The sequence below is a fragment of the Triticum urartu genome, chromosome 7 (assembly GCF_003073215.2).
Source record: "Triticum urartu cultivar G1812 chromosome 7, Tu2.1, whole genome shotgun sequence".
Taxonomy (NCBI): domain Eukaryota; kingdom Viridiplantae; phylum Streptophyta; class Magnoliopsida; order Poales; family Poaceae; genus Triticum; species Triticum urartu.
In genome coordinates, this window is record NC_053028.1 from 180,401,870 (window position 1) to 180,427,420 (window position 25,551).

At 42.0% G+C, this 25,551-nt stretch overlaps 1 protein-coding gene and 1 pseudogene across 1 annotated transcript; both read right to left on the reverse strand.

Annotated features, from left to right (window-relative positions):
• Positions 1-19,137: 19,137 nt before the first annotated feature.
• Positions 19,138-21,847, reverse strand: LOC125518640. Its single transcript, XM_048683466.1, has 3 exons — positions 21,561-21,847; positions 19,444-19,635; positions 19,138-19,355 (listed from the first exon to the last, which is right to left on the reverse strand). The coding sequence occupies exons 1-3, from the start codon at positions 21,845-21,847 to the stop codon at positions 19,289-19,291; spliced, it is 546 nt and encodes a 181-aa protein (XP_048539423.1). The 3' UTR covers positions 19,138-19,288.
• A 1,228-nt stretch (positions 21,848-23,075) lies between these two features.
• LOC125518641 lies at positions 23,076-24,822 on the reverse strand (annotated as a pseudogene).
• Between the last annotated feature and the right edge of the window lie 729 nt (positions 24,823-25,551).

Genomic DNA, 25,551 nt, shown 5'->3' on the forward strand with positions numbered 1-25,551 from the left:
TCATGCTCTGAAAGGTTAGCACTAATAATAACAGGCTATATCTTTTTCTCATCAAGATAAGCATATTTAAGAGTAACAGGTAACGGTTTAAGCTCAAACACGGGATCACCCTTGGGTGGAGGAGGATCCCCTAGGATTTCAACAGGCAAATTGTGTTTCAGTATGGGTTCCTGTTTAAAGAATACTTCATCTATTTCCCTTCTTTCATTCATAAACATATCATTTTCATGGTCTAGCAAATATTGTTCTAAAGGATCACTAGGAGGTACGGCAATAGAAGCAAGACCAATAATTTCATCTTTACTAGGCAATTCCTCTTCACGGTGTTGTCTATGAAATTTAGAGAAATTAAATTCATGAGACATATCACCTAAACCAATAGTAACAACATCCTTTTTGCAATCTATCTTAGCATTAACAGTGTTCAAGAAGGGTCTACCAAATATAATGGGACAAAAGCTATCTTGTGGGGAACCAAGAACAAGAAAATCAGCCGGATATTTAGTTTTCCCACACAAGACTTCAACATCTCTAACAATTCCAATTGGTGAAATAGTATCTCTATTGGCAAGTTTAATTGTGACATCAATATCTTCTATCTCAGCAGGTGCAATATCATGCATAATTTCTTTGTATAAGTCATGAGGTATAGCACTAGCACTGGCACCCATATCACATAAGCCATGATAATAATGATCTCCTATTTTAACAGAAATAGCAGGCATGCCTACCAAAGATCTAGGTTTATCTTTAGCACAAGGTTTAGCAATTCTAGCAGTCTCATCACGGAAATGAATAACATGCCCATCAATATTATCAGACAAGAGATCTTTAACAATAGCAATATTAGGTTCAACTTTAATTTGCTCAGGAGGTGTATAAGTTCTAATATTGCTTTTACGAACCACAGTTGAAGCTTTAGCATGATCCTTTATCCTAACAGGGAAAGGTGGTTTCTCAACATAAGAAGTAGGAACAATAGGATCATCATAAGTGATAGTATTTTCTTCAACTTTAATAGGTGCAGCTACTTTTACTTCTATGGGAGGATGATATTTAAACCACTTCTCCCTAGGGAGAGCAACATGAGTAGCGAAAGATTCACAGAAAGAAGCTACTATCTCAGAGTCAAGTCCATATTTAGTGCTAAATTTACGGAAAACATCGGCATCCATAAAAGATTTAACACAATCAAATTTAGGTGTCATACCTAACTCCTTACCTTCGTCGAGGTCCCAATCTTCAGAGTTGCGTTTAATTCTTTCCAATAAATCGCATTTGAATTCAATAGTCTTCGTCATAAAAGAGCCAACACAAGAAGTATTGAGCATGGTGTGATTGTTATCAGAAAGCCGAGCATATAAAATTTGAATAATCATTTCTCTTGAGAGCTCATGATTGGGGCATGAATATAACATTGATTTAAGCCTCCCCCAAGCTTGAGCGATGCCTTCTCCTTCGTGAGGCCAGAAATTATATATATAATTGCGATCACGATGAACAAGATGCATAGGATAAAACTTCTGATGAAATTCCAATTTCAATCGTTTGTAGTTCCATGACCCCGTATCATCACATAGCCTATACCATGTCAATGCATCTCCCTTCAAAGATAAAGGGAATACCTTTGTCTTAATAACAACTCTGGGTACACCTGCAATCTTAAATAATTCACAAACTTCATCCACATATATTAGGTGCTCGTCAGGATCAATTGTTCCGTCTCCTGCAAAATGATTAGCTAGCAGTTTTTCTAACATACCCGAAGGAATTTCAAAGCAGACATTTTCATTTTCATTTTCATTTTTAGTAGGTTTACTAGGTTGAGGAGCAGTTCTTTGATCTACTGGTCGGGGTGAAGATACCCCGAACAAGCCCCTCAGAGGATTACTTTCCATAGTAACAAGTGACAGTAAATTTCAGCACACTATATAAATTTTTCCTTACCAAATTCCACCTACCAAAGGCGTTTCACTCCCCGGCAACGGCGCCAGAAAAGAGTCTTGATGACCCACAAGTATAGGGGATCTATCGTATTCCTTTCGATAAGTAAGAGTGTCGAACCCAACGAGGAGCGGAAGGAAATGATAAGCGGTTTTCAGCAAGGTATTCTCTGCAAGCACTGAAATTATACGTAACAGATAGTTTTGTGATAGGATAATTTGTAATAAGTAGCAAGTAACAAAAGTAAATAAAGTGAAGCAAGGTGGCCCAATCCTTTTTGTAGAAAAGGACAAGCCTGGACAAACTCTTATATGATGTAAAGCGCTCCTGAGGACACATGGGAATATCATCAAGCTAGTTTTCATCACGTTCATATGATTCACGTTCGGTACTTTGATAATTTGGTATGTAGGTGGACCGGTTCTTGGGTACTGTCCTTACTTGGACAAGCATCCAACTTATGATTAACCTCTATTGCAAGCATCCGCAACTACAACAAAAGTATTAAGGTAAACCTAACCATAGCATGAAACATATGGATCCAAATCAGCCCCTTACGAAGCAACGCATAAACTAGGGTTTAAGCTTCTGTCACTCTAGCAACCCATCATCTACTTATTACTTCCCAATGCCTTCCTCTAGGCCCAAATAATGGTGAAGTGTCATGTAGTCGACGTTCACATAACACCACTAGATGAGAGACAACATACATCTCATCAAAATATCAAACGAATACCAAATTCACATGACTACTAATAGCAAGACTTCTCCCATGTCCTCAGGAACAAACGTAACTACTCACAAAGCATATTCATGTTCATAATCAGAGGGGTATTAATATGCATAAAGGATCTGAACATATGATCTTCCACCAAATAAACCAACTAGCATCAACTACAAGGAGTAATTAACACTACTAGCAACCCACAGGTACCAATCCCAGACTTGGAGACAAGAATTGGATACAAGAGATGAACTAGGGTTTTGAGATGATATGGTGCTGGTGAAGATGTTGATGGAGATTGCCCTCTCCCGATGAGAGGAGCATTGGTGATGACGATGGTGATGATTTCCCCCTCCCAGAGGGAAGTTTCCCTGGCAGAACAGCTCCGCCGGAGCCCTAGATTGGTTCCGCCAAGGTTCCGCCTCGTGGCGGCGGAGTCTCGTCCGAGAAGATGGTTATGATTTTTTCCTCATCGAAAGACTTCATATAGAAGAAGATGGACATCAGAGGGCCACTAGGGGGCCACAAGGCAGGGGGCGCGCCCAGGGGGGTAGGGCGCGCCCCCCACCCTCGTGGGCAGGGTGCAGCCCCCCCTGGTGAACTTCTTGCACTCAGTATTTTTTATATATTCTAAAAATGACTTTCGTGAAGTTTCAGGACTTTTGGAGCTGTGCAGAATAGGTCTCTAATATTTGATCCTTTTCCAGCCCAGAATCCCAGCTGCCGGCATTCTCCCTCTTTATGTAAACCTTGTAAAATAAGAGAGAATAGGCATAAGTATTGTGACATAATGTGTAATAACAGCCCATAATGTAATAAATATCGATATAAAAACATGATGCAAAATGGACGTATCACCCACACCCGCCGGTGGCTCGGTAGCTTCCACACGGCCGAGCTCGCGGCCATGGAGTACGACCGCTGGCAGGTCCGCTACCACGGCGCGACGGCTAGGCTCAATTTCCCCTTCGGTACATGTCTGGTCCACCTCGTTCCGCCGGATCCAATGGTGGTGAGCTCGGCTATGGCGTGGGAGGATTGCGAGGCGTGGGAGCGTCTCGAGGCCGAGGCCGCTGACGAGGCCTACATGCAAGAGCTCCGTCGGCAGCACCCAGAGCTCATGGCGGCAGAGCGGGTGATCTTTGCCGGCATGGAGGGCGTCGAGGTTATCGCGCTCTCCTCCGATGACGAGGTCGAAGGCGGCGAGAATGGCGTGCTACCTCTTGAGCACTGTGTTGGATTTCCCCGAAGAGGAGAGGATGATGCAGCAAAGTAGCGTAAGTATTTCCCTCAGTTTTTGAGAACCAAGGTATCAATCCAGTAGGAGGCTACGCGCGAGTCCCTCGTACCTACACAAAAACAATAGCTCAACGCAACCAACGCGCTTAGGGGTTGTCAATCCCTTCACAGTCACTTACGAAAGTGAGATCTAATAGAGATGATAAATAATATTTTTGGTATAGAGATGCAAAGTGAAAAGTAAAAGGCAAAGTAAAAAAGCAAAGCAATAATAAAGTGATGGATATTGATATGATGAGAAAGAGGCCCAAGGGCCATAGGTTTCACTAGTGGCTTCTCTCAAGAGCATAAGTATTCTACGGTGGGTGAACAAATTACTGTTGAGCAATTGACAGAATTGAGCATAGTTATGAGAATATCTAGGTATGATCATGTATATAGGCATCACGTCCGAGACAAGTAGACCGACTCCTACATGCATCTACTACTATTACTCCACTCATCGACCACTATCCAGCATGCATCTAGAGTATTAAGTTAAAAATAGAGTAACGCCTTAAGCAAGATGACATGATGTACAGGTATAGTTTCATGCAATATGATAAAAAAACCATCTTGTTATCCTCGATGGCAACAATACAATACGTGCCTTGCTGCCCCTTCTGTCACTGGGAAAGGACACCGCAAGATCGAACCCAAAGCTAAGCACTTCTCCCATGGCAAGAAAAACCAATCTAGTAGGCCAAACCAAACTGATAATTCGAAGAGACTTGCAAAGATAACCAATCATACATAAAAGAATTCAGAGAAGATTCAAATATTATTCATAGATAGACTGGATCATAAACCCACAATTCATCGGTCTCAACAAACACACCGCAAAAAGAAGATTACATCGAATAGATCTCCACGAGAGAGGGGGAGAACATTGTATTGAGATCCAAAAAGAGAGAAGAAGCCATCTAGCTACTAACTATGGACCCGTAGGTCTGAAGTAAACTACTCACACTTCATCGGAGGGGCTTGGATGATGATGTAGAAGCCCTCTGTGATCGATGCCCCCTCCGGCGGAGCTCCGGAACAGGCCCCAAGATGGGATCTCGTGGATACAGAAAGTTGCGGTGGTGGAATTAGGTTTTTGGCTCCGTATCTGATCGTTTGGGGGTACGTAGGAGGAAGGAGTACGTCGGTGGAGCTTCGAGGGGCCCACGAGGCAGGGGCGCGCCCTAGGGGGTGCCCTCCACCCTCGTGACCGCCTCGTGGATTTCTTGACGGAGGGTCCAAGTCTCCTGGGTCTTATCTGATGAGAAAATCGCGTTCCCAAAGGTTTCATTCCGTTTGGACTCCGTTTAATATTCTGTTTCTCCGAAACACTGAAATAGGCAAAAAAACAACAATTCTGGGTTGGGCCTCCGGTTAATAGGTTAGTCCCAAAAATAATATAAAAGTGGATAATAAAGCCCAATATAGTCCAAAACAGTAGGTAATATAGCATGGAGCAATCAAAAATTATAGATGCGTTGGAGATGTGTTAAGCATCCCCAAGCTTAATTCCTGCTCGTCCTCGAGTAGGTAAATGATAAAAACAGAATTTTTGATGTGGAATGCTACTTGGCATAATTTCAATGTAATTCTCTTAATTGTGGTATGAATATTCAGATCCGAAAGATTCAAGACAAAAGTTTAATATTGACATAAAATAATAATACTTCAAGCATACTAACTAAGCAATTATGTCTTCTCAAAATAACATGGCCAAAGAAAGTTATCCCTACAAAATCATATAGTCTGGCTATGCTCTATCTTCACCACACAAAGTATTTAAATCATGCACAACCCCGATGACAAGCCAAGCAATTGTTTCATACTTTTGGATGTTCTCAACTTTTTCAATCTTCACGCAATACATGAGCTTGAGCCATGGATATAGCACTATAGGTGGAATAGAATGGTGGTTGTGGAGAAGACAAAAAGGAGAAGATAGTCTCACATCAACTAGGCGTATCAACGGGCTATGGAGATGCCCATCAATAGATATCATTGTGAGTGAGTAGGGATTGCCATGCAACGGATGCACTAGAGAGCTATAAGTATATGAAAGCTCAACAAAAGGAACTAAGTGGGTGTGCATCCAACTCGCTTGCTCACGAAGACCTAGGGCATTTTGAGGAAGCCCATCATTGGAATATACAAGCCAAGTTCTATAATGAAAGATTCCCACTAGTATATGAAAGTGATATCATAGGATACTCTCTATCATGAGGATCATGGTGCTACTTTGAAGCACAAGTGTGGTAAAAGGATAGTAGCATTGTCCCTTCTCTCTTTTTCTCTCATTTTTTGGGGCCTTTTATTTTTTATGGCCTCTTTTTTTTAGTCGGGAGTCTCATCTCGACTTGTGGGGGAATCATAGTCTCCATCATCCTTTCCTCACTTGGGACAATGCTCTAATGATGATCATCACACTTTTATTTACTTACAACTCACCAATTACAACTCGATACTTAGAACAAAATATCACTCTATGTGAGTGCCTCCGGCGGTATACCGGGATATGCAATGAAGCAAGAGTGACATGTATGAAAGAATTATGAAAGGTGGCTTTGCCATAAATACAATGTCAACTACATGATCATGTAAAGAAATATGACAATGATGTAGCATGTCATAGTAAACAGAACGGTGGAAAGTTGCATGGCAATATATCTCGGAATGGCTATGGGAATGCCATAATAGGTAGGTATATTGTGGGTGTATGATACAGGCGAAAATTGTGCGGTATTAGAGAGGCTAGCAATGGTGGAAGGAAGAAAGTGCGTATAATCCATGGACCCAACATTAGTCATAAAGAACTCACATACTTATTGCGAAAATCTACAAGTTATCAAAACAAAGTATTACGCGCATGCTCCTAGGGGGATAGATTGGTAGGAAAAGACCATTGCTCGTCCCCGACCACCACTCGTAAGGAAGACAATCAATCAATAAATAAATCATGCTCTGACTTCATCACATAACGGTTCACCATACGTGCATGCTACAGGAATTGCAAACTTCAACACTAGTATTTCTCAAATTCACAACTACTCAACTAGCATGACTCTGATATCACCATCTCCATATCTCAAAACAATTATCAAGTATGAAACTTCTCATAGTATTCAACACACTCATAAGATTTTTTTACTAATCTTGAATGCCTATTACAATTGAAGCAAATTACCACGCTGTTTTGTAGGACTCTCAAAATAATCTAAGTGAAGCATGAGAGAACAATTGTTTCTATCAAAAAAATCCACCACCGTGCTCTAAAATATATAAGTGAAGCACTCGAGCAAAAACTATAGAGCTCAAAAGATATAAGTGAAGCACATAGAGTATTCTATCAAATTCCAAATTATGTATGGCTCTCTCAAAAGGTGTGTACAGCAAGGATGATTGTGGTAGACTAACAAGCAAAGACTCAAATCATAAAAGACGCTCCAAGCAAAACACATATCATGTGGTGAATAAAAATATAGCTCCAAGTAAAGTTACCGATAGAAGTAGACGAAAGAGGGGATGCCTTCCGGGGCATCCCCAAGATTTGACTTTAAGGTGTCCTTAGATTATCTTGGGGGTGCCATGGGCATCCCCAAGCTTAGGCTCTTGCCACTCCTTGTTCCATAATCCATCAAATCTTTACCCAAAACTTGAAAACTTCACAACACAAAACTTAAAGTAGAAAATCTCATGAGCTCCGTTAGCGAAAGAAAACAAAAGATCACTTCAAGGTACTGTAATGAACTCATTATTTATTTATATTTGTGTTAAAACTACTGTATTCCAACTTCTCTATGGTTTATAAAATATTTTACTAGCCATAGATTCATCAAAATAAGCAAACAACACACGAAAAACAGAATCTGTCAAAAACAGAACAGTCTGTAGTAATCTGTAGCTAGCGCAAGATCTGGAACCCCAAAAATTCTAAAATAAATTTCTGTACGTGAGGAATTTAGCTATTAATCATCGGAAAAAATAATTAACTAAATATCACTCTCCAAATAAAAATTACATCAGTTCTCGTGAGCGCTAAAGTTTCTGTTTTTTACAGCAAGTTCAACAAGACTTTCCCCAAGTCTTCCCAACGGTTCTACTTGGCACAAATACTAATTAAACAAAAAAACACAACCAAAAAAGAGGATAAATAATTTATTTATTACTAAACAGAAGCAAAAAGCAAGGAATAAAAATAAAATTGGGTTGCCTCCCAACAAGCGCTATCGTTTAACGCCCCTAGCTAGGCATAACAAGCAAGAATAGATCTAGGTATTGCCATCTTTGGTAGGCAATCCATAAGTGGCTCTCATGATAGATTCATATGGTAATTTTATTTTATTTCTAGGGAAGTGTTCCATGCCATTTTTAATGGAAATTTAAATCTAATATTCCCTTCCTTCATATCAATAATTGCACCAACCGTTCTAAGGAAAGGTCTACCGAGAATAATAGGGCAAGAAGGATTGCAATCTATATCAAGAACGATAAAATCTATGGGCACATAATTCCTATTTGCAACAATAAGAACATCATTAATTATTCCCATAGGTTTCTTAATAGTGGAATCCGCAAGGTGCAAGTTTAGAGAGCAATCATCAAAATCACGGAAATCTAGCAAATCACACAAAGTTTTGGGAATAGTAGAGACACTAGCACCCAAATCACACAAAGAATAAAACTCATAATCTTTAATTTTAATTTTAATAGTAGGTTCCCACTCATCATAAAGTTTTCTAGGGATAGAAACTTTCAACTCAAGTTTTTCTTCATAAGATTGCATCAAGGCATCAACGATATGTTCGGTAAAGGCTTTATTTTGACTATAAGGATGAGGAGAATTTAGCACGGATTGCAACAAGGAAATACAATCAATTAAAGAGAAATTTTCATAATTAAATTACTTGAAATCCAATATAGTGGGTTTAGCATCATCTAGGGTTTTATTTCTTTTAATCCCACTTTTATCAATTTCACCATCAAGATGTAAATACTCCGAATTTTTAGAACGCCTTCTAGGTAAAGGTGGATAGTATTCAGTCCCATCATTATCAAGATTAATATTTCAAAACAAAGATTTAATAGGGGACACATCAATAACTTTTAGATCTTCATCTTTATTTTAATAGGAATTGGAAGAACACGCTTTAATAAAGGCATCTTTCATAGCACGCGTCCTAGCGGTTCTTTCCTTGCACTCATCAATGGAAATTCTCATGGCTTTGAGAGACTCGTTGATATCATGCTTAGGAGGAATAGATCTAAGCTTCAAAGAATCAACATCAAGAGAAACTCTATCAACATTCCTAGCCAAATCATCAATCTTAAGCAATTTTTCTTCAATCATAGCATTAAAATTCTTTTGCGAAGTAATAAATTCTTTAATATTAGATTCAAAACTAGAGGGCATATTATTATAATTTCAATAAGAATTGTTGTAGGAATTACCATAATTATTAGAGGTATTACTAGGATAAGGCCTAGAGTTGAAATTTCCTCTATACGCGTTGTTACCAAAATTATTCCTACCAACAAAATTCACATCCATAGATTCATTATTATTCTCAATCAAAGTAGACAAAGGCATGTCATTAGGATCAGATGAAACACTCTTAGTAGCAAATAATTTCATAAGTTCATCCATCTTTCCACTCAAAACATTAATTTCTTCTATCGCATGCACTTTTTTATTAGTGGATATTTCAGTGTGCCATTGAGAATAATTAACCATAATATTATCTAGGAGTTTAGTAGCATCTCCTAAAGTGATTTCCATAAAAGTGCCTCCCGCGGCTGAATCTAAAAGATTTCTAGAAGAAAAATTCAACCCGGCATAAAATTTTTGTATAATCATCCACAAATTCAAACCATGAGTAGGGCAATTACGTATCATTAATTTCATTCTCTCCCAAGCTTGTGCAACATGTTCATGATCAAGTTGCTTAAAATTCATAATATAGTTTCTAAGAGAGATGATCTTAGCGGGAGGAAAATACTTAGGGATAAAAGCATCTTTGCACTTGTTCCATGAATCAATACTATTTTTAGGCAAAGATGAAAACCAAGCATTAGCACGATCTCTAAGTGAAAAAGGAAATAGCTTCAATTTAACAATATCATTATCGACATCTTTCTTCTTTTGCATGTCACACAAATCAACGAAGCTATTAAGATGGGTAGTGGCATCTTCACTAGGAAGGCCGGAGAATGGATTTTTCATGACAAGATTCAGCAAAGCAGCATTAATTTCACAAGATTCAGCATCGGTAAAAGGAGCAATCGGAGTGCTAAGGAAATCATTATTGTTGGTATTGGTGAAGTCACACAATTTGGTATTATCTTGAGCCATCGCGACAAACAAGCAATCCAACACACGAGCAAACAAAAAGAAAACGGGCAAAAGAGGCAAATAGAGAGGGAGGATATATAGAGAGAGAGGGCGAATAAAACGGCAAGGGTGAAGTGGGGGAGAGGAAAACGAGAGGCAAATGGCAAATAATGTAATGCGGGAGACAGGGATTGTGATGGGTACTTGGTATGTTGACTTTTGCGCAGACTCCCCGGCAACGGCGCCAGAAATTCTTCTTGATACCTATTGAGCACTGCGTTGGATTTCCCCAAAGAGGAGAGGATGATGCAGCAAAGTAGCGTAAGTATTTCCCTCAGTTTTTGAGAACCAAGGTATCAATCCAGTAGGAGGCTACGCGCGAGTCCCTCGTACCTACACAAAAACAATAGCTCAACACAACCAACGCGCTTAGGGGTTGTCAATCCCTTCACGGTCACTTACGAAAGTGAGATCTAATAGAGATGATAAATAATATTTTTGGTATTTTTGGTATAGAGATGCAAAGTGAAAAGTAAAAGGCAAAGTAAAAAAGCAAAGCAATAATAAAGTGATGGAGATTGATATGATGAGAAAGAGACCCGGGGGCCATAGGTTTCACTAGTGTCTTCTCTCAAGAGCATAAGTATTCTACGGTGGGTGAACAAATTACTATTGAGCAATTGACAGAATTGAGCATAGTTATGAGAATATCTAGGTATGATCATGTATATAGGCATCACGTCCGAGACAAGTAGACCGACTCCTGCCTGCATCTACTACTATTACTCCACTCATCGACCGCTATCCAGCATGCATCTAGAGTATTAAGTTAAAAATAGAGTAATGCCTTAAGTAAGATGACATGATGTAGGGGATAGTTTCATGCAATATGATAAAAAAACCCATCTTGTTATCCTCGATGGCAACAGTACAATACGTGCCTTGCTGCCCCTTCTGTCACTGGGAAAGGACACCGCAAGATCGAACCCAAAGCTAAGCACTTCTCCCATGGCAAGAAAAACCAATCTAGTAGGCCAGACCAAACTGATAATTCGAAGAGACTTGCAAAGATAACCAATCATACATAAAAGAATTTAGAGAATATTCAAATATTATTCATATATAGACTGGATCATAAACCCACAATTCATCGGTCTCAACAAACACACCGCAAAAAGAAGATTACATCGAATAGATCTCCACAAGAGAGGGGGAGAACATTGTATTGAGATCCAAAAAGAGAGAAGAAGCCATCTAGATACTAACTATGGACCCGTAGGTCTGAAGTAAACTACTCACACTTCATCAGAGGGGCTTGGATGATGATGTAGAAGCCCTCCGTGATCGATGCCCCCTCCGACGGAGCTCCGGAACAGGCCCCAAGATGGGATCTCGTGGATACAGAAAGTTGCGGCGGTGGAATTAGGTTTTTGGCTCCGTATCTGATCGTTTGGGGGTATGTTGGTATATATAGGAGGAAGGAGTACGTCGGTGGAGCTTCGAGGGGCCCACGAGGCAGGGGGCGCGCCCAAGGGGGGGCGCCCTCCACCCTCGTGACCGCCTCGTGGCTTTCTTGATGGAGGGTCCAAGTCTCCTAGGTCTTATCTGATGAGAAAATCGCGTTCCCGAAGGTTTCATTCCGTTTGGACTCCGTTTGATATTCTGTTTCTCCGAAACACTGAAATAGGCAAAAAAACAGCAATTCTGGGCTGGGCTCCTGTTAATAGGTTAGTCCCAAAAATAATATAAAAGTGGAAAATAAATCCCAATATAGTCCAGAACAGTAGGTAATATAGCATGGAGCAATCAAAAATTATAGATACGTTGGAGATGTATCATGGCGGCGCAGAGGGCGGCGAGGTTATCGCGCTCTCCTCTGATGACGAGGTTGAAGGCGGCAGCGACGGCGGCGCGGAGGGCGTCGAGGTGGGCCCCGAGGACGAGGAGATCGACGTCGATGAGTGGAGGAGTGCCTTCCCCCAATGACCCATACGACGGTATTGGCCTGGACCCGGCTCGCGGCACACCGTACATGACGAGGAAGGATTTGCTCGACCTCTACTTCGACCAAAAGTAGTTTAGCTTAGTTTAAATTTATGTTTTATGTTCGGTTATGCAAAACTATCTATGTTTATTTTTGAATGCGTGCAACTTTCGGTTGAACCTGCTTTAAACTTGATCAAATTGAAGTTTACAACCTTAAGTTTAGGGGATCAACTAGAAAAGGCCAAAAATTGCTAGAGTATATATATATATATCCACTAAGGGTTTTAGTCCTTTAACTTTTTAAGGATCGCCTAGAGATGTCCTTATGACTTGTTTATTTCAGCTCTTCACAATGTGATGCTCTATATGTGCAACTATTTGCTGTGCAGTTCAATTTCATCAATAACAGTTTCAACAATACCACTATGAATTACGATATTTGGTTGTTGTTAAGGATATTGCAGTTAACATGACTTTTCGATTTTCAATTGTTGTTTAGCAACATGCATTGTACTGAATGATTAAATATGTAATCCCAGGCTACATAGCAACAAGGAAGAGTGTTACCTTAATGTTCTGATGATGTCTAGATATACATGTAATAAAATCTTATATAGTGGGATGGATGGAGTGTTGTACTACATCATTTTTCAATTGTTTTTTAGCTTCTAATATTAACTTGGTGCTTTTAGGTACATATATCATTGCTAAAGATCCACACTTCGACCCTTTCTGCGTATGGGGCAATGAGATATTCATGAACCAGCATCAGGTGAGGAAACTAATAAAGATTGTCACTAAAATGGGTCAAAAGATGTCAATCGAACTATTTATTTACACTTTATGCAAGACAACAGTGAACTGCAGGATGGTAAGTAAGAACCATGTAGCCTTCTTTTTACTGCCCGTAATGGGTTGTGTTAGATGATAATATCTGAATCTTTTTTCTTTTGCAGTGGATCCTGAAGCAGATTACTCAAGATTACCTCTCGAACTACATGATTGGCGGCCGACCATCACAAGGGGTTGGACTAGAGTCCTGCATGCTTTCTGCATCCAGGAGAGCACAATAGGGCCATTCCGCTTCACCTTGTTCAGCAACTGGAATGTCTGTCGCCTCTTTCTTTACCATCTGTAATAGTACAAGTATAGAACCCTGGTACATCATTCTTTATTTGGTGTTTCTGTAATTCTTGAACATATGTACCTGTGAATCGAATAATGCATTGGTTGTTGAACCTGATGGATATGAATAAAGCTATAGCCTAATTTCAAGTTTAAATTAGGTACAATTTTAAATAGCAGCAATTAAATTAGGGCGAAATTACGTTGTGCAGGTCATTACGGCACACACGGTTGGTAAAACACAAACGTTTGCGGTATACACCATAATCCGAGATGGTTCACAGAGAGGAAATGTGTGCAAGCATGCACACAGTTGCCGTTTGCAAAGCGTGTGTGATGTCAGACACTATCACATACGGTGCGGGAAAACTAAATGTGTGTGATATTGTCTACCTATCATACATTGTTTATAATCATGAACTGTTTGTGATGTGCCAGGCATCGTAAATCTCCCGTGCCTAGAATATGCCTAGAAAACTGTCATGCCTAGAATCTGCCTGGTTTTAGGCAGAACCACAAAACTCTGACTGTGATGGAAATGCGAGCACAAACGAGTGGCAAGGATGAAGCGTTTGGGATATTCGAGATATCGGAAACGGCTATATATGGAAAACTGTATGCATCAAGGCTCCCTATGCCCGACGGTTTCTGGGTCGTGTAGGAAGGACCCCCTATTGCCCACACTCACTTGGAGACGGTTCCATATGCCGTCATGGAAAGGGGTTAAAAACCGTTTGTTTAGGACCGACGCGCACCAGTGAGAGCAGCTCCAACTCTGATGACCAGGTTGGATTCCATCTTGTTCATTATGCCGGCATGCCAAAGCCTCGAACTTGATCTCTATACTCCAACTGCTACAACTTGTAATGAATTTTACAAAGATATCACAAGTCGACAAACAGGTCGTCATACATTATAGTGCCAGCTCTTTGGCTCCTGCCAGCTGACAAATCATGACACGCATGCCATTTATAATTTACACACATGCATCACATACACATGAACCATACTATTCGCATCAAACCTGCAAAACAAAGTTACACATAGAATTGCATTCTACCGGTTTGAGTGGTCGTGTACGAAATACAAGGCGCTACGCACACGGCGATCCCGTCGAATTTTCCGATCTCACTGATCGTATCATGATCGTGAATCCGATTTGGATTTACGTTTCACTGTTAACCCCGAGGGCGGATACCGACCGGTAGGAGTAGGTTGTGTCATGACCTCATCTATTCCGATCATCAAAAAACTTTGCCACATCGATCCCCATGTGCAGTTTATCTTATCAACCGTGCACATAGCCGATCTCATAAATGACAACAGATCTCATCTGCCGTCTCCACATATCAAATATGCATCTGATCTGAATCCAAATCCTATAGCAAGGACTCTGATACCACTGTTGGGATCTATGGTAGGGTGCATCGACTGCAAATTAAAAATTTCCTAGGCGTAGAACAATCAAGAACATGCTATCGGAGATGGATCACAGATTGTTACCACTAGACGCATAGTGTTGTGCAGCGGAAGAAGAGTTGGGGCAGCGCGTCTCCGGAGTCATCTCCTCCTCGTCTGATCTCCCTCAAACAGCCGCTCGTTGGATCCCACGTATTGGTTTGCCGGAGCGGCGCAAGTGCACTGCCTCTAATGATATTCGCGCGTGCAGGAGGAACACCGTGCGGCGGACTGCTAGGTTCGATCACACTGTCGGCGGCGAGTGGAGGTGGCTATTCGCAACACATGCAAAGCCCAAGTGACAGCGCTGAAGCGTTTAACCAAATGAGTGTGTCGCACCTCCACTTTATATAGGCATTCGTCTCGGGATAACCACTTGGGGCCTTGCACGGATCCTAAAACCCAAAGTATGTTCGGCCTGGATCCAATTTTGAGTAAGATCACATTGAACTCGTGGAGTCGAATCAGGCCTCTCAGGTTCCTTCTCTTAAGCGCGCGACCCCTTAGGTTCTCGTTCACTTGGTCGCGAGTCAGATCACATCCGGCTCGGCTAGTCGATAGCGGCCACTAGCAAAGCGTGCCGAATCCAAGTGTCTGAAGATGGTTAGGCGAACCTGTACATCACACTTCTATTCCCTTTGCCACATGATATATGTTGTCGGGCTCAAGGTGACTCTGTCATCCTTGTGCTAGCCTGACCTCTACGTCGTTCCAATGATGCTGGCCACAAACCGGATTATCTCATAATCCTAATCGCATAGCCATGCTTATCTTGGTTGGATCACACGAAGGGCCCAGAGTATATCTCTACTGACCGGAGGGGCAAATCCCATCTTGCTCGACCATGTCTCGCAGCATGGGTCTGGACAAGCCCGAAATCTACCTTTGTAACTACGCAGTTACGGAGTAGCATTTGGTCGGGCCCAAAGCAAGTATGTCACCATCCCGAGTACATGCGCCAGCTCGGGTCATAGGACATATAATGTATGTTGTACTAGAGACTCACAGATGACATATCGCTGCGTCTCATAGTCGGGTCTATCCAACTCGGACCTTATCTCGACGCGGATTGGAGTACATCAAATCCGACAAGATCCTTCCGAGACCATATTATCCGGTTAGCATCCAATGCTCCATGGCTAGTGATACCGAGCTATCCACCGTGTCATATGCTAGTCTAGTCGATTGCATGTCTATACAACCCTTTCGACTAGGAACCTTTTAGGACAGTCATCATACAATGCATAGTCCCACAAACAAGTCACGTACTTGCTAATACACATCATTGATAATATCCAAGGACTATCTTTATTCATAAACGCATAGAAAATATCATCATACATTATTGCCTCTAGGGCAGATCTCCAACAGCTTTAGCCTTTGACATGATGTCATCCAAGCGTACTTGATATCAATATCCTCTCCTTTCTCAGATTTCTTTGAGGCGCAACTAAATGATTAGGGGTTCATGTAGATATTTTTTATAAAGCTTAGCTCCCTTGTAATTTTAGTGGTATGATCAATATTTAAACAAAGGAATAAACTAGCCTTCTCTTGAAACAAGGCTTCTGCCTCGCTTTATAGATAAAGCAACAACCATGTTTATCCAAAAAGTTCAATACAGAAAAGATAAAAATAAACTTTTTAGGGGAACAATACAAATATGCCATGATAAAAGAAAAAAGAAAAGCCCTCAAGTGGCCGGTAGATCAATGGCTAGGAGGCAGATCAATAACTAGGAGGCAGAGCAATGGCTAGATCAATGGCTAAGGGGTAGAGCACGGCGTCCTGCCATAATCAACTTGTTCTTCAAGTCACCTAACCGATCTCTGCCCCGTTGACTAGGGAGCAATGACCCGTTCTGCGAAAACGTTAGAAATTTGAATATCGAGTCAGTGGCCTGTCGCAAGAAGACCTGCTCAACAATCATCTTGTTACTAGTCGTTCGAAGGGTCTAGGTCATCATCGCGAACACTAACCAAAAGAAGCATCATGAACACTAAATGGGTATTTGATAAAGCTCTCACGCTAATCAAGTAGGGCCAGACAAAATCAAAGATGATACCAAGCTTTGCACTATGGCGAGTAACCTGAAGAACAAGCTTCCAACTGAACTAACTTGTTTCCATTGGGATGGTGTATAAGTCTGCAGGCTTCCAATTCATGAAGATCGAACTAACTTGTTTTCATTGGGATGGTATGTCGGTCTACTCTCTGTTCTACCTAGGTTGTGTCCTTCATGCGGCGTTACCTTATTGAAGGTGTTGCTTTTGGAGAAACATTCTCAGAGTTCATGTGTTGTCAAATATGGTGGTTGATGATGTTGCTCGCTATTTGTGTGTCATTGGTTGCGTTGGCTATCTTTATTTTTCCTTCTTTTTTATTTTCCACCTCCTATACATAGCTTCAGTCTTTAATGACTTTGTTTTTTTGCTGGTGTGATCAATTGTGTGTGTGTTGGTATTGGTTGTGCGCATTCTAGTTGTGCCGAAGTTTAGTGTGTGTTCACTTTGTTTTGTATACTCTTGATACTTCACTGTGAGGGAATAAAAACGCCCTTCATCGGATAAAAATAGTGGACTTTGTATTTTCTCTTCTATCTATCATTAGACACACATGGTTTGAAAAAGAAAGTAAGGTTTCATTGTTATAAAAGTTTCAGAAAATCGCTACATTTAGGTGACCGAGTATCATGTGAAGATTTTAAATTTCATGCAAAGTCTTTCATGTAGAATAAAACCAACACACAGTTTTCTCACGAGAACTTGAAGTCACACATGCATATAAGATTTTTCTCCTCGCGTCGCTCTTCCCCTAGGGCGACTCAGGCGACTCCTAGAAACCTAGCCGCCGCTGCCAAGAACTCCCTCCTCCTCTCCATCCGCAGCCACCGGGGGCCGCCGCCGGCCTAAGCCCGGGGGCCAACGGCGGTGGCGGGGGATCTCCTCTCTCACGCGTCTTCGGGTTGTGGCGGGCCCCCTAGGCATGTGATGGTGCGGCTGATCTGGGTTCTGCGGCGCGACGGATGGATGCTGCAGGTGACGGGTGGCCGGCCCGTCCTTGGACGGCGGCAGCTAGGCACGACGGGTGGCCCAGCCTCAGACGGCTACGTGGCTGCGGGCACGCGGCTGGCCGGCCTTTTCGAGCAGCGGCAGTGGTCTGCGGCGGACAGCTAGGCTGCGGTGGCGTGCAAACTGCCTTCATATCGGCGGCGGCGGCGAGGAGGTCCTGGTGCTCTCGTCGGCGGCATCTCTGGTCAAATCTGTTCTGACTGATGCGACCAGCGCTGGTGGTCATCTCTTCCGTCAGAGGTGGTCGGCCTAAGGCTGGGTGTTCGGATCTCCGTATCCATGATCCAGTACTGGCTGCGAGTCGGGGAGACATAGTTTCCGGTGAAAACCGAGCCGACGGCGGGTGATGGCGGCCATCTATGTCGTTACCTTGATGAAGGCATCGTTGTGTGACTTATGTCGACCTACTTGTACTTCTCTGGGGAAACCCTAGGATCTGGTCTTCCAGATCGGACGATGACGGCACTGCGGTGGCGTTTCTCTCTTGGGAGCATCGTTTGTGGAGCAGTGCTGGTGGTCAGAGGCAGAAGGTGGAGCGGCTTCGTCTTGCACGGAGCTTCGATGGAGATGTCAAGTTATGCCAAACCGACAGGTGCTACGCTTTCTCATGCCTAGTCGGCAGGTGCTATGCATGACAGATCTTTCAGAGACTTCAAGTTGTGTCGGCTGGTGGTACTTGGCGGCATGGTGCTGAGGTGTACCAGCGGCGACCGCGGCGTGCTCAGCCGTTCGCGCGCAGGGTGGTGGTGCCGTTGGGCACCGTGGTGGCGTTGACGGCAGCTAGACCGGGCAAGAATGATGCGTCAGTACAGATCTGAAGATGGAGTGGTGGCAGTTGGTGGCGGCGGCATCTGAGAGCGCGTCGGACCAGTGTGTGTCCATACCCGGCAAGTGGCTTGGTTGGGGCCTCATGTCTTAGATGTTAGCTTGTGTGCGAGGTCTGTGGTATTAGGCCTGAACTATCAGCATCCCTTCATCAGCTGGATAGGAGTAGCGACATTTTTCGCATAGACGGTAGCTTCAGACTTATTATTGTACTAGATGACTCGTTGCGCCAATGGCCCAAAGGCCGAGAGGGAACCAAGTATTATGAGAATATTTAGACACTCAAGTCAAAAACCAAATGTGGCCAACACTACCACATCCTTTGCTTGGAAGCCGCCTTTTCTCACCGGATCTAATATAGATACATGATTCTTCAAGAGCAAATTTCAGAGAAAATATAAAGCATGGAAGGCTTTAAGTTGTACTATTGAGACCATACCACCATATCTTCATTTAGTTTCTTTGAAAATCTAAAGGTCTAAGAGGATGGTACATGTGAGAAGCTGTGAATCCACAACAAAAAACTAAACTAACTTCCAAACAAACATTTCAAGTTTGGAAGCCACAAAGAAGCAGCCCAGATCTCTCGTTGTAGTGCAGGTACATGTCCTTAATCCTGCATCCACAACCCATAATTTTTCAACAACTAAATCCATGAAATCCAACCGAAGGAAATCATGGCAGAAACATGCGCCGTGGCTTACGTCTCCGAGAAGGACTTCTTGGCATTCTTGTGCAGGTTGAACACAGCAATCCTCGCCGCGAGCTGCAGAAAAACCACATAGGCACCTTTCTTCACCTTGCCCTTGGGGAGGAGGGGGGCAACACTTGCAGCGCCGCGACAAATATATCTTTTCTGTCCCTCTATCCCTGCTATTTGAAAACAAGGATCTCCACTGATAGAACCAGAATAAGGACAATAAACAAAGTGTACCCGACAGTTCAGGCTTTACCCCAACAAGAACAGACCATGGTCAATTCACACAAGGATGAAAAAGCAGGAAAAGCACACCATGATACACACACAACCACAAAATATGAATGTCATGAGGCAAACGAAAACACAACGTCAGGCCAAACCCATATAAACACGATCAATGAAGCAAGAATAATGACAATACATAGGTCACACAATAAATGCAATTTCCAGAAAAAAAGGAAAGAAGAAACCCTGATAAGCATAAGAAAGAAGAAGAAAACTTGATCAACAGAAGAGAGAAAAGGGGACCTCCAAGAACATACAACGTAAAAAAGAAAATAAAAGAAGTAACCAGCCCACATGCATTGCACTAAACAACCCATTATTATTAGGATCTGTGTGCATACCCAAACTTCTTAAGATTCTGTGTAGAGCAGAAATTTTGAAATGACCCAGAAAAATGTAGTAAGAAATAAAATACAGGAACTACAAAAACTAACTAATCCAGGTGGTCTATGCACCACAAATCAGGAATCCTACAATTGCACTACTATAAACATATGTCTACTGCATTCCAAGTGCTCATATATTGCATCCTTCTTTTTAATATGAAATCCATCATCCTAACACATATCTCGTGCTTGATTTTTCTCTAGCAAAACATGAGGCGATAAACGGTTCAGTTCTATGTACATACTCCGATATCCAGGAAGTGACTACTTCCATGTTAGAAAATCACGTAAAGACATGGGTTTGACATAATTTATAACCACTTGATAAAAAAGGGCATCCAACAATTATGGTACCGTAAAAATCCATCATGATGAACCCAATTGACTATCCCATCAGCGTGCAGAAAGGGACACTAACAGCAATAAGTACCTTATAATAAATCAATGATGCTACTCGACAACCACATTTCTGTAGAAACTTAATTAGAAATACATTTAACTATAAAATGTCAGTGACAATGGAATACTACCTTCAGTATGCTTACCACCAAAGTAGCCAAGAATATTTTGAGGAAAAATGTTGGTCTATAAAATGTTAAAACTGAAATTTGATTGGAATTCCATTTGCAGAACAAAAGCGAATCTCAGTTGATTCCTTTGTTGATAAACAAGAGATTGTATTTAAGCAATAGCAAAGAAGTGAAAAGAAAACTCATATATTACTTCCTCCTTGAAAGGAAACAAATTAGCCTCTGGATTTGGCCGCCAGCACCAAAGAAAGAAAAAAAATACAGAAGGAAGAAAACAGTAGACAATCGAAACAAACGAAAGCTTACAATAGGAAGCAGAAAGAGGCCATTCTAGAACACAACTGAATAAGTGAATATTAGAGCACCACTTGTTAGAATTACCATACTGATTCATGTTTGGGTAGGCTTCAGAACCACCGCCACTATTATGCCAAGTAAGATAAAATAACATTCAGATGTGCTTTAGTTAATATGTATACTTGACTTGAAAGTAACTAACTTGTAATTTCATAACAAAGTTAAATGTTAGAGTACCACTTCAAGCAGCACAAAAGAAAACAAATCACAAAAGGGCACCACGCCGAGCTCCAGAAGAAATCCCTCCGCAACACCCGTCAGGCACCGTCCCCTAGTAGTTCATGCTCTACCCAGCAAGAACTTGGCTATTTTCAACATAACAATGTAACTATGTTATGGTAGTTCATGTTATATTTATTACTTTGACTAAATTACTGATCGAATTTGAGAGTGCAGCATGAGATGTATACTATCCTCAGCTCACCACAACACTACCATATGACTAAAAAATCGGCGCTGGTTCTAACATTTGCATATAATTTACAAAATGATGATACTAAAACCAATCATGACCAGTGAAGAAAAAATACAAAGAAGGAAAATGAGTATGGATGGCCTTATACCTTATTATGTTCAACACCAATCTGGTGAGGCAGTGGTTAGCATGCAAGGAAGGAAGCGGGAGGCAACAAGCTACTGTGGCCGGAGCTGTGTCGCGGAGGACAAAGAGCAGTGGATAGGAGGGCGACGATGCAGCAAACGAGGCAGGGAGGTGGCGAGCAGTGGCCGTCCTCCCCTCCCCCTCGACCGATGGCCCTAACCCATCACCTGAATCGCTGCTCCTTCCCCCACCTTCGTCCTCCTCACCCTCCCCGCTCCTCAACACCCACAGTAAAACCACGCCGCCCATGCTCTTGAATTGACAGTTACATGTGCCCGGCTGGACAAAAATGATGGCACTCAACAAGCAGAATCCAGAATTAGAACCACATTTAACTGAAGAAAGCCATGATAATGGAGCACTAACACCTTACAAACATGGATATGAACCAATGGCATATGAGTACTCAATAAAGCAGGAAACGGGCCAGGAGGATATCTATAAAGATAGGCATTCATAACATTGGGAATAAATTGCTGCGTAATGATTGGATTTAATTACCTGAATAAAAATTAATCAGATGCTACCTAGTGCTTTCGGTGATGGGTATCAAGTATCGATAATAATTGAGTTAAAGTGCACTAAAACTAATCTTTGGGAGCAGAACTTTGGTGATCTGAATATGTAACATAGTATGATGATGGTTGTGTTGTTCCGGTCAATAGCATCACCTAAATAGTATGTTTCCCTGTGCAAACCCAGAAGCTAAAGAAACTACATTGCATTACATAGAACTGACATTTTTTAGTACATAACAATGGTTCAAAAATTGCATGTTCAACAAAGCGTATACATTTTTTTAGATTCATAAAGCCAAAAAATTATATACGGAATTAACATTACTATATTACTTTTTTACCAATTAACATATTAGGAGGTACACTCAGTCAGCCACTATTGACATCAACATTCGCTATCTGATAATTAATTTGATAAGAACCAACTCTGAAACAGTCAGCCGGTGAAAACTCCGAAACAGTATTGAGTCTAAAATAGTCAACAGTATTAAAAATGAGTCACTTCACATCAACAGCCAACTTTGAAACTAATTAGCAATGGTCACTATTTAAATCAACAGTCACTATTTACATTAGTATATTACCATCTGATTAGCAATTAACATCAAAAGTCAGTTACCACTAAAGTCTAAAACACTCAGACTATGACACAGGAGAGTTTCACTCAATCCCTTGGTTGATACAAAAAAATTGCAGATAGTATCCAAGTATTGCATAGAAAGGGCAAAAAAGTACCAACTCTTCCATGAACGCAAGAACATGTCAAGAATGGATTATCTAGGTAATCTGACTCCCTGACGGCAACATCAAATAGGAGAAGAAGAACCATCATCTTCTAAGAAATTAAGAAAATGATGTCATATCAGAAATGTCATAAACACCAACTCAAATAGTTAATTCACGAGGAACACATAAGATTAAAGAATGAATTATTACTCCTTGATGGTAGACAAAGCAAACTTCTTTATTGTCACTGCAATCAAATAATATACAAAACTGCCAGGCTAATTCTGTACTTCTGTTGTTGGCAATCCATCCATGATTAGATTAATTAGTAGAAAATAGTCAATGGAGTTAGTGAGTGAGGCTCACTGACCATCCCAACTGGAACTCTTGTGCTCTCTTAGCGGACTCAACATCAGCTGTGGAGTTTGAGACAGGCTCGTACCATATCACATCCAACAACATCCCCACCTCTGCATTCTGCTCTGCCTGCATAATATTAATGCGCAGAAACTCAATCGTTTATTGTTCATTTCAAACTATATTGCAACTTCAGGCCCAAGGGAAAACCACATCAATTTTCAAAGAGCAAAACCTGAACTAAACCAATATATAGGATGTTCCGACTTCTGACCGACCTTGTACTTCTTCCTGTAGATGTCTGAAACAGTGGCATGAGCGAGGATCATGTTGTGAGTGACAATGTAGGGCTCAGTGCCGGAGCTCCCTTGTTTGCAGTAGAGGTGGCGGAGCATAGAGCAGCGACCCGACGCGTGGATCCCACTGTCGTAGCCCTGCACCGCCAGTGTGTGGCTCGTTGAAGGTGATCCAATGCTTCACCCTATCCCAGACGCCTTGAAACACGTCTCTGCATACGCCACGCAGTCATTGCTGCATCTATAATTTGCATGTTTTGGTTGTTTGACCACCATTGCAGGACCCAAGAAAAGTTGCTCCAAATCAAGGTGCCTACGGTACATACATTATCTGCCTGTCAAGCAGCCCACTGTACTTGTCTTCCAGGGCCTGGGAAAGGTCCCAGTGGTAGAGGGTAACATATGGCTCAATCCCTGGAAAAATGATAATTCTAGTTCACATTGTTAGTGAGCTCATAACTAATTTGGATTTAACAGTTATTTTCGATAAAACTTCAACACTGGTCAACAATGTTTTGATCTTTAGAGTGTACAAAAGTTCACCTTTTGTTAGGAGTGCATCAATGACCTTGTTGTAGTGGTCGATGCGTGCCTGGTTGACCTCACCGGTGCCATCTGGACATCAAGCAAAACACACAAGGCTATTACTATTAGTGTGCTGATATATATGTTGATTTAATTCTCCATAATTGGACAACCCTGTCTATCAGTCAAATTATTAAGGGGCGCAAAAAATTTGTACTGATAATGCATACTTGGGATAATCCGAGACCATGCAATTGAGAATTTGTAGGCATCCAATCCCATATCTGCCATGAGTTGAATGTCCTCCTGAAATAGTTAGTTGTTTCAAGGGCCATGAGTATATTTTACAACGTGTGCATAATTAACTGCTCATGTTCATATTCGACAACACATCCAAGAATCATAGCAAAAATGGGCTAATTAAGAACAAAGAAATGCAAACGAGGCACGTACCTGACTGAGAGGGCTGAAGATTTGCGAGGCTGCTCCCCTTCTCCAGATCGAGGCCACACTCCTGGCCTCTCCTTCTCCAGATCGAGGCCATGCTCACCGCCGGTCGACCACGAGCTTCGCCGAATCGGTGATGGCAGAGAAGGAGGACTGGGGGCGAGGCCCTGGATGCGGCATCAGGGGAGGAGGCGGGGGTCGCGGGGAGAGGGTGAGGGCGAGGCCCAGGAGGTGGCGGCAGCAGGGGAGGAGGCGGGGGTCGCGAGGAGGAGGTGGCGGCGGCAGGAGAGGAGGCGGGGGGGACGCGGGTTAGGTCGCTCTCGCGCGGGGGCGGGCGACGGCCAGGTTTCTCCATCGCAGCGGGTGACTTTTATACTCTGTACGTGTTTGTACGTGAAGTTACTAAGATGCCCTCGGTGGGGAACGGAAATTACAGGCGGTGGCAGCAGAAATTTAAAGGTGACGTGGCTAGCTTCGTTGTGCCTACCACTTCTTCAGGGTTTATATGTTCAATTCTTTGTAAGGTCTTTGGTGAATAATTAATAAAATGGCTGCATGCATAGCCTAGATGCAGAGGCCAGGAGTGATCCTCCTTTAAAAAAACATGTTCATTTATAAAATGACAGCTTTTTTTAGGTTTAATAAAAAATTGAAACTACTTAATAAATAAATAAACAGAGCACATTGGTTTTTTTTAGCATCAGTACAGACACAAGCGCTCATATACACGCGCATACACTCACTCCTATGAAGGCACACATGCACACCCTACCCCTATAAGCACCTCCTCGTAGGCGCCTCGTCGTCGACGGGAACGTCTCCTCTCACTGAAAGCGCATCGCCGGAAATCCTGAAATAAATCCAGGAATAATGCGAGCACCAGGATTTGAACCCTGGTGGGTTGGGGATAGCACTACCACCTAACCAACTCAACCATAGGTTGATTCGCAACAGAGCACATTGGTTGATGTGCATATTGTTATGGTTTTTCAACCGTTAACAAATAACTGCATGAGACATGTCCCCGCCAAAAAAAACTGTATGAGACATGTGTTTCTAAAGTCCGAATTCAAAATTTTAAAAC